At 54.4% G+C, this 9164-nt stretch overlaps 1 protein-coding gene across 9 annotated transcripts; it reads right to left on the reverse strand.

Moving 5' to 3' along the window:
• Positions 1-655: 655 nt before the first annotated feature.
• PRKAG3 (protein kinase AMP-activated non-catalytic subunit gamma 3) lies at positions 656-8874 on the reverse strand. 9 transcript variants are annotated; one of them, XR_008553654.1, is made up of 14 exons: positions 8760-8874; positions 8295-8334; positions 7693-7848; positions 6953-7359; positions 5670-5751; positions 5104-5162; positions 4942-4987; positions 4673-4727; positions 4397-4523; positions 4124-4289; positions 2798-2835; positions 2474-2620; positions 1950-2183; positions 656-1412 (listed from the first exon to the last, which is right to left on the reverse strand). XR_008553654.1 is itself a non-coding variant. In XM_054700095.1 (13 exons), exons 1-13 carry the CDS (start codon positions 8790-8792, stop codon positions 2067-2069), a joined length of 1473 nt encoding a protein of 490 aa, XP_054556070.1. In that variant the 5' UTR covers positions 8793-8874; the 3' UTR covers positions 1949-2066. The 9 variants fall into 9 exon arrangements, 6 of the variants coding, with proteins under 6 accessions (XP_054556070.1, XP_037379958.1, XP_037379957.1 ...); XR_008553653.1 differs by having other exon boundaries at positions 7693-7875; XR_008553652.1 differs by having other exon boundaries at positions 4097-4289; positions 7693-7875.
• Between the last annotated feature and the right edge of the window lie 290 nt (positions 8875-9164).

Raw genomic sequence — 9164 nt, forward strand, 5'->3', positions numbered from 1 at the left:
CTGCAGATAGGTTTGGAGATGATGCGGGTAGAGGGCCCTGGGCCCCACGTTTCCTGGGAAAACCACAGGTGCAGAGTAGAGTGGGTCTTCCGTGGGCCATCTCAGCAGAGGGGCTTGGAGTGGCCCCCGTAGAGCCTCCTGAGACCTGAGGGGTGCATGGCTGGGAGCTAGAATGTCCTGTGTGTCCCAAGAACAGAGGTTCAAAGGGCCCTAGTGGTGGGAAATGAGGGAGCACTGGCAGAGACCACGCATGCTGGTGGCCAGCCCAGTGACGACCAGATGGGAGCAAGGGTGTGGCAGTAGGTTTTGGTGTGAGTGGATGATGATGATCAAGGGACGAAGTCGTACAGGATTTCAAACCTCCCCTCCTTGCTGAACTTAATCCCAAGAAAAGGTGGGGGGGTGCACCCAAATTGACAGAGTAATGGTGAAAGGGGTTCATAAATGAAAAAAATAATGTGTTGGAAAAATAATGTTTTTTGAGGGCCTCCCCTGGTGACGCAGTGGTTGCGCGAGGGGCTGCGAGGCTGCCCACAGCCTCTGCAGCGCCGGTTCAATCCCCGGGCGGCGGCGAGGGTCCCACACACACACACACAAAAAATGTTTTTTGAGATTAGAGTTTGTGAAAAGAATTATACCTGCCATATAAGTAAGGAATAATTTTTTATGGTTTTGTTATAAATAAAAGGTAAAAGGTGAAAAAGACCTGTTGGTGGAGTCACAGCCTATACACAGAAGAAATGCCACTTGCAGAGTTTTCCTTTGTGCCTTTGAATTCAGAAAGCATAGGGACCTTGCCACAAGTTCAGATCAAATGACTGGAGCATTTTCTGGGTGAAACTTATAAAATCCAAGTTCATAGGTTGTCCTTTTTTGTTTTGTTTTTTTCTTGATCATCCATCCTCAGTGATCCGAATACAGGGTCATCTCTGAGGGCTGAGAACATCATTCGGGGGCGAGAGCTAAGGATGAGGTGGAGGGCGCAGTCTGCTCCCACGCGCAGCTCGGCAGAGAACTGCCGCCCCATGGTGGCCCCGGCAGCCCTGGCATGACAGACAGCGCCTGGGAGGAAGGAGGCACTTGTGGCTCCCCTCGTGGGGACGGGGCCAGGCCTCCCGGGAGCTGGGGGCACAAGTGGCAGGTCGTCCAGAGCTGAGGGATCCAGAGCCCCTGATCAATGCTGGGCTGCTGGCTCATGCCCTCTTGGGCCAGTCATGACCCAGTGGGGGGAAAGCAATATGGGTGGGCATAAAGCAATTGACCCTAGGGGAACCCCAGTGCCTCTGGCTCAAGATCTCCAGGCTTGACGCTGCGGTTCTCCTTCATTCCATCGTCCCTTGGTGCACTGGGCATTCCTGAGGGCTTTTGGGAGCACAGGCAAGACAAGGGCAAGTAGGGGGAGCTGGCGAAGGCTGTGAGGAAAGAGAAGGGAATTTGGAGACATGGAGAGGGGCGGTTACCTTTCCACTGGGGAAGCCTGACCATCGCCCACCTCCAAGCAGGTGGAATCTGTCCCCACCTCGTCTGTAAACCTCTAGCAAATGACTAAATGATGTCAAATTACTGAGATATGCACGATAGGCAGAAGATCCCTCCTTTTTCAGCCTTAGTTATTACCGAGCATGGAAATTCCATCCCACAAAGATTTATTAAGTTGCTTCCTTCTAGAGGAATTCCAAGCCAGTGGGGATTGAGTTGCAAATGGCCCAGAGTGTATGAAGACACCCCTGCCCTTGCCTTCACTCCAGCCCCATGCACCCCGCTACGTGGCCCCCGTGGCCTCAGCGGAGAATGGGACGAACTGGTGGCCCTGCGGTGGGTCTCACAGTTTTGCAGGGCAGCTGTGCGCGGGGCCACCATCCCCAGCGGACCCCGTCTGAGATCGAGGAGCCCAGGAAGACCCTGAAGAGGGCTGGGCACTGGGGCCAGCAGCTCAGGGCAGCGCCTACCTGAATCAGAGCTGAACCAGCAAACAACAGTGGAGGAAGAGGAAGGCTGAGTCCCCCGGCTCCCGCCATCGGCTTCCGGGCGTGGAAGGTGCCCTTGGAGTGAGGACTTGGACATTCTCAGGCACTGAGGGCGCTGATGCCAGCAGGGCTGAGCACCAGTGCCTGGAGGATGTCAGAGAGGGACACCACGCCCAGAAGATGCTGGGTCTCGTCCACTAACACCAGCCGGTGTACCTGTGGGCCCACAGACATCAGTGTGGGGCCAGAGCCATGGGCCAAAGTTGTGACACAGCGGGATCCAGAGTGTTAGAGAGGGCTCTGACCCTCGGGGAGGTCGGCTGGCTGTGGCCCTGGGCACGAGGACCCTGTGGACAGGACTAGGCGTGCAGGCCAGTGTGGATACCAAGAGTTTGGCCATGAAATGGGAGGACCAGGCAGAAGCCTGGTGTAAAGAGATGACTGGAGCTGCTCCCAAGAAAAACTGGGCCAAACACCCTGAAAGTATGTGCAGAGGGGCGGGGTACCTGCTCCTGGGCAATCCGGTCAATGACTTCCCCCAGACTTTCATGGGGCTGGCAGGACAGGACTCCCTCCAGACACAGTGTCCTCTGTCTCAGAGCTTCTCCCACACTCATGTCTAGGTGGTTGTAGGTTTGCTGGGCAGCCAGGTGCTGGGGCGGGAGGGAAGTTCCACTCCTAGTCATGCCCTCTGCCAGCCCCAATTCCCGCAGATATTGCCCCCTACATGCAAAAGTCCCCCCCGGCCCATAGATACCCCCACCACTGTTCCTTATACCAGCAGCTTCCCTGTGGCCCGCCAGCTTCCCTCCATCCCCACTGACACTTACAATCACATCAAAGCGGGAGTAGAGGCCCACGACCTGACCTGCAGCAGTGGCGGAGGGGGGGTGAGAAAAAGACAAGGTTCCCATCAGAACCAGGATGCCACACAAGGGTGCCTGGGGTGGGGTATTGGAATGAACCCCTCCACATTCTCCACGCTCCCCCCATGCAAATGGCTTTATAATGAGGCATCAGGTTGCCATTTCCTGAAGCTACAGACCAAGCAATCGAATAGCATGTGAGAGAGACAGAGAGAGAGAGAGAGAGCCTGATGTCATGCATCATGACTTGTGGCTTCACCTATGAAATGTGCTAGCCTCAACTGGACAGCCTGAGTCTGATCAAGTCTTTATCTCTAATTTCTGGTTTACAGGCAACACAGGAATAGAGGGACATGATAAAGAACACCTGTAGAAAGCAAATAGATAAATTTGGAGGTAGGACATCCTAGGCGAAAACTCACCTAAGCATTTTCACTTATCAGTGTCATGAAAATAAAGCAGGGAGGAAACTCTTCTAACTAGGGGGAATTCAGGGGACAAAAGAAGCAAATGCAAAGTATGGATCCTCACTGGATTCTGGCTTGAGTAGTCAACTGTAAAAAAGGGATATTCTTGGTGGAAAGTGGGGAAATGAGAGTAAAGATTAGATACTAGATAATATCAATGTTATTTTTAGTTTTGTTAGGTGATATAACAAATACATTTATTCTGAGAGATGCAGACTGGGGTGTTAAGAGGTAAAATGAGGCTGTAACTTAAATTGTTTCAGAAAAAAAAGAAAGAATCGGTTATGGTACTATGTTGACAGTAGTTAATCCAGGCAATAGATAGATGGGGTTTTTTTATGTAGTTTTTCTATTATTTTTGTAGAATTGGAAATTTTCAGAATCAAAAAGAAAGACTTCTTGAGCTCCAGCTTCATTATGGCGATCTTAGCTTTGGAATAGTTTCAGCCATAGATCAAGTAGAGACATGATCTTGGAGTCCCTCTAACCCCTATTTTTTCAGAGCAGGAACTTGTGGTTTGAGTGGAGACCCACCCTATCAAAGCCCATTTTAGAATGACCTAAAAGTAAACATCTTCTGCCTCTCTCTTATTATGCCCATTTTATTGCATAAAATATTTTACATCATCCTGGTAGTTAGAAGTGTGGGTTTTATTAAGATTCCCACTTCATAAATGGGGAAACAAAGGCACAGAGAGGCTAAGGAACTGGTCCAAGGCACAAAGCAAGCAGAGACTTCTCTCCCTGATGCCACCTTGGCACCTTGGCACCCGCGGATGCCCACTACTCCACCCACCCAGGGCGCCTGTCCCGGGTGTGATACCAGCTTCGTTGATCACCGGCAGCGCAGACACGCGTCGATCCACAAAGATATCCAGCGCAGTGAGGACAGGTGCTGTTTCCAGCACCACAGCCAGGTCTCGGAACGTGCCGATGCCCAAATCTTGAACAGTGCGGGAGAGGAAGGAGGGCCGGGGCAACAGGGCACCCTGGTTGGGTTGGGGGTGGGTGGTGATCAGTGTGGGCAGTCCCCAGCTGAGAAGCTGAAGATATCTCAGCCCCTCTGGTCACCCCCCGGGGCTGGACCCAAGCTCACAAAAATGTGCAGGAACTTCAGCAGCCGCTTGTGCGTGAGGATGTAAAGCACAGTGCCCGACACAGGGTCCAGGACCGGTAGGCGGTGGATCCGGTTTTTGATGAGGCTGTAGACAGCTTCAAAGAGGCTGCAGAGGTGGTAGTAGTGAGCGTGGGGCAGCCTGGGGGCAGACACCCCCCCTCCCAGCCATGGAGGCAGGAGCCAGTGCAGAGCCAGGGATTGGGGGAGAGGGTGTGCAGGGCAAGGATGCTGAGGGTGGATGCTGGCGGTGCTCACCTGTCATTAGGACAGATGGAGACAAGAGGCTTGAAGCAGCCCTGAAGGTAGATCTCTGCAGGAAAAGCCAGAGTCAGGCCAAGAAAGCTGGGTACCTGGTCTTGCCCAGCAGCCCCCAGACTGGCTCCTTTCCCCAGGCCTCTGGGCTCCTATCACCCTACCCCGCTTCCTCCAGGATATCCCCGCTGCCTGTCCTCCATCTCAGAGCCTTGGCCCCACACTCACCCGCGTGCCCTCAGCTCCTTACCTCCACCCCTCTGCCGACTCACCTCTCCAGGTCTCAATCTTATGTTCTTCAATCTCATAGATCTGGACCTAAAGACATGGACAGGACTCCGGAAGTCAGACTTGGGCCCCTCAGGCACAGTCTCCCCCAAATCCCTTCCACCCAGGCCACAGGGTGCCCCCCGGACTCCCAGCCCACTCCTCACCAGGGGGGATCTGTAATAGCGATGCAGCACCAAGATGAAATCCGTGATGGTCAGCATCCCTGCGGGGGGCGGGGGGGAACGTGTAGGGGTGGGGGTGTCAGCCTGGGATCTTGAGTGGTCAGACCCAGCCCCTGCCCCACCAAGGTCCTAGCACTGACACAACAGTGGGGCGTGGAAAAGGAGATTGGGGCAGCCCTTCCTGAGAACCCCAGTTATTCCTTTTCTGCTTCCCCGTTCATTTCTCCCCTGTCCCGTCCCCCATTTCCGGTCTCCTGTTTGCCCCCCTCCCTTTCCTCTTTACCCACTTAGCACCCGTCACATGGACCTCGGGGTACAGAGCCGGAAGGGGTCAGCTGGTCACGAATCTTCCATGGACAGGGCAATGGAGGCCCATTCCCTACCAGCTGGCCACCACAGACTCGGGGGGAGGGCCCCCAAACCATGGGCTTGGCTCAGCCTGCGGGTCTGCTCAAGCATGGGTTGCTTCAGAGCCGGCCCCAGCATCACGTCTTGTGGTTCCCTCTTCTCCGTGCCCCACCACCTCCACCTTCCCCGCCCCTCCTCACCCACAAAGCTCTGCTTCTTGCTGTCCCACAGCGGGGCCGCCCGGACACCATTGGCCACCAGGGCAAAGAAGGCCTTCTTGATCTGAGGGGGGCAAGAGCGGAGGGGTGAGTCCCGACCCTCCATGGGGCCTCTTTGACAATGTGCTTACCTGCTCGCTCCTGGCGTGGCACACAGGACACAGCCTTGCCGGGCACACTTACTGCAGAGGTAAGGCTGTGGCCAGGGCCCAGAGGGGCCCCCTCCTCAGGCCCCCTCCCCAACCAGGGTGTAGGAAACAGACCAGCATTTTGACTTGGAAGCCAGAGGTATACAGACAGCGTCGTTTTTCTCATCTAAGTACTAACATAGTTATTCACATAATTGAAATATTTTTCTCTAAATAAACTTTACATGGACTCATTTTGGCCTCAATACTTAAACAATACTATCCCGACATTCTGGTTGCAAATTTCTAAGACATGTTAAAATAAATGCAAAGCTACTAAAATGAATGCATTTGTTCATGTGTCACCAGCATCAGATCCCTAACCTTGCTTTGGGAAACCGGCTCTACCTGCATTCTCAGCTCAGTCATAGCTTGGGCTAATGGCGAGGAGGCACCAGAGCTCATCCAATGCTTCTGTTATTGAGAGTCCAGTGTTCTTTGTCTTTTTTTTTTTTTAAAGATTTGTTTATTTATGCACACAAGAACTGGGGTACAGGCCAGATGTGTGGGAGGGTGAGAGGATTCAGCAGAGACAGAGTGGGGAGCAGAACAGGCAGACTGAGTGAAATACACTGCTGAGGGGAGCAGCGGGCGAGTCAGGAGAGGTCTGCTGCACCATGTGGGTTGCTCCCTGGCAGGCCGGGGATCGAACTTGTGCTGCAGAGGCTGTGGATAGCTTCACAATGCTGTGCTTAACCCCTTGCGCCACCAGGGAGGCCCCAGTGCTCTTTGTCTTAAGCGGCACTGTAATGTTTTCCCCATACTGTGGGATTCAAAGGTGTTACTATCTATCTGAGGTTGTCCCTAGACTCTTCTGAAGCCTGTAGAGCAAAGGAGGCATTTAATCCCCATTTTAGAGCTGAGAGAGATACAGTCACCGACCCACATGCCTCAGACACCGGTGGCTGTGATGGCAGTGAAGGGGGGCTCCGAGAGTAAACGCCCTCCCCACACTGGCCTCCATGGTGCTAGAAGAGATCCTGGAAGGGGACTTGTGGAGGGCACGGCCTGGCAGGGCATCCGGGAGGGGGGTGAGAGGTGGTGGCTGCTGGTGGTGCTGCAGAAGAGTGGGCTCACCTCCAGCGTGGTGTCGAAGATGACCAGCTTGGAGCTGGTGGCCATGGCGTCATAGCAGGTGTGCTCCTGCATGAAGTGCATGTAGACCTGGGCCTCCGGCTTCTGTAGTTCATCGACCCAGCCCAGTCTAGGTAACGGGGCCTGTGGGGATGGGCATGGGCCAGGCCTCTCTGCTGCCAAGCTCTCCAGCTCATACCCCCAGGCTGCCGTGGCTGGGAACTCTCTGCCCAGCCCCAGATTACCAGTCCTGGTGACAGCAGCTGAGGCTGCACAGTCAGGAGGGAGGAAGTCCCATTCTATTGGTGAGGTGTCCACCCTGGCCATGGGAGCAGCTTGTGCCAAGGGTGTGGCCTTAGGGAATGTGGCCTCCAGCCTGGTGGACTCAGCAGCTGTCCTGGATGGGGATCCTGTTTGGAGAGAGAGGATAGTAACTCCATCTTCCAAAGACACTTTCTCAGCTACTGTCAGTTCATTCTCACTGTGGCTCCCATCTTGCAGGTGAGTAAACCGAGACTCAGAGAGCCCTACAAGATAGTTGCTCTGTCCCTTTTTACTGAGTAGCTCATGCTGGGCCCCGAGGTCTGCAAGCCTGTTGTTTTCTCCCCTATGGAGAGACTGAGGCTATGAGGTGAGAGTTGGGTCCTCTGTGTTATGGAGGCATCCAGGACAGAGCCCTGGCCCAGGCTCTGGAACATCCTACTGTCCCCACACCCCCTCCCCAGAACAGGTCCTGGCCTCACCTTCCTCCAGGCCTGGTAGGTCTTCCTCCTCCACAGCCTCTTGCCTTGTCCATCTCAAGGCCTTGGCCCCCCGTCTCCCCTGGCTTCTTTCTGAACTGGTGGTTACAGCCAGAGATGGCCACGAATTGCTATCTGTTTGCCCTAGGAAGTCCATCTCTGCAAAGCAGAAGGGGATCTGTTTGGCTAATAGGGATTAATCGAACAAAATCCATTAAATGTTATTAATAGTAATATATAATACTTGCAAGCTTCCAAAGGGTTTTTCTCCAGAGTATTTGTCATTCAAACCTCATAGCACTCTTAGGAGACACGATTATCACGCTTATTTTACTAATGAGGGACCTGAGGCCAGAGAGCAATTTGCCATAAATCACACAGCTAGTAGATGGTAAAGTCAGGACTGGGGTTCAATTCTTTAGACTCTAGATTCCCTCCCCCACCCCTTCTTCTTCCAAAAGGGAAAAGAAGAGGAAGAAACAAAGAACAAAGAAGGAAAAGGGAGAAAGACAAAAGCCAGCCTGGGGGGACTAATGGGGCCCACAGAGGCCGGGATAAAGGAATGGGGAGAGGAGGCTAGGCCCATAAGGGGAAACCCCACCTACCTTGATGCTCTGGTACCCCAAGGCTGCTCCAGGATGGGGTCTGTGGGGAGCAACATGTCTGAAGGGGTGGGGCAAACACCCTATGCTCTCAAACCAAAGGCCTTCCCCTTCCCACAGTGCACATGCACACGTGTGTGCACTCATGCACGCACATACACACCCCCACAAATACATGCACATACCCCCCCTACAAATACACACACACACATACCCATGAACTCCCACTAACAGATGCAGAAACATGCACCCCATACACGCGTACACGTGCTCAAGACACACACACTGAATCACGCCTGCTCACTTCTAAACGGGGTACACACAGACGCCCGTACTCGCAGACAGAAGACCCAGGCCACACGCACCAAGACGCTCACACTCACATACACACACAATCACACGGTGTGCTCTCAATCCTTCGTCCTCAGTTGCGGGGAGTCCTGGCCGGCCCCCCCAGAATCCCTGTACCGTGGGCAGCGCGCTCTCCAGTTCGGGCTCCATGCGGCCAGCCTGGACCAACAAAGAGCAAGACACTGCGGCTGGGCAGCACTATTCTGGGCCTGGCCTCTGGCCCCGGCCTGCCCCGGATCAGTTTCTCTCTGATTGGGTGTCAGGCAGCAGAGAGGGAGGGTCCGCCCGCTCAGCTGCTCCGGCCCTGCAGGGTGGGGGCGGGGTGGGGAGGAGAGGGGCCCACCTGGAGTCTTGATTCCTAGTCCTTGTCACCCCCTGAGTCTCCGACAAACCTGAACCCTGCTGCGAGGGAGGTGACTTGGAACACTGAGTGGGCACCGGGTTGGGGAGAGGTGGGTGCTCAGTGTGCTGAGTTCCTGCTCTTCAGGCCTCTTTCATCCTGGTCAGGCACCAAAGGCGGGA

The sequence above is a fragment of the Talpa occidentalis genome, unplaced genomic scaffold (assembly GCF_014898055.3).
Source record: "Talpa occidentalis isolate TD23 unplaced genomic scaffold, MPIMG_talOcc4v2.1 talOcc4.3, whole genome shotgun sequence".
Classification (NCBI taxonomy): Eukaryota; Metazoa; Chordata; class Mammalia; order Eulipotyphla; family Talpidae; genus Talpa; species Talpa occidentalis.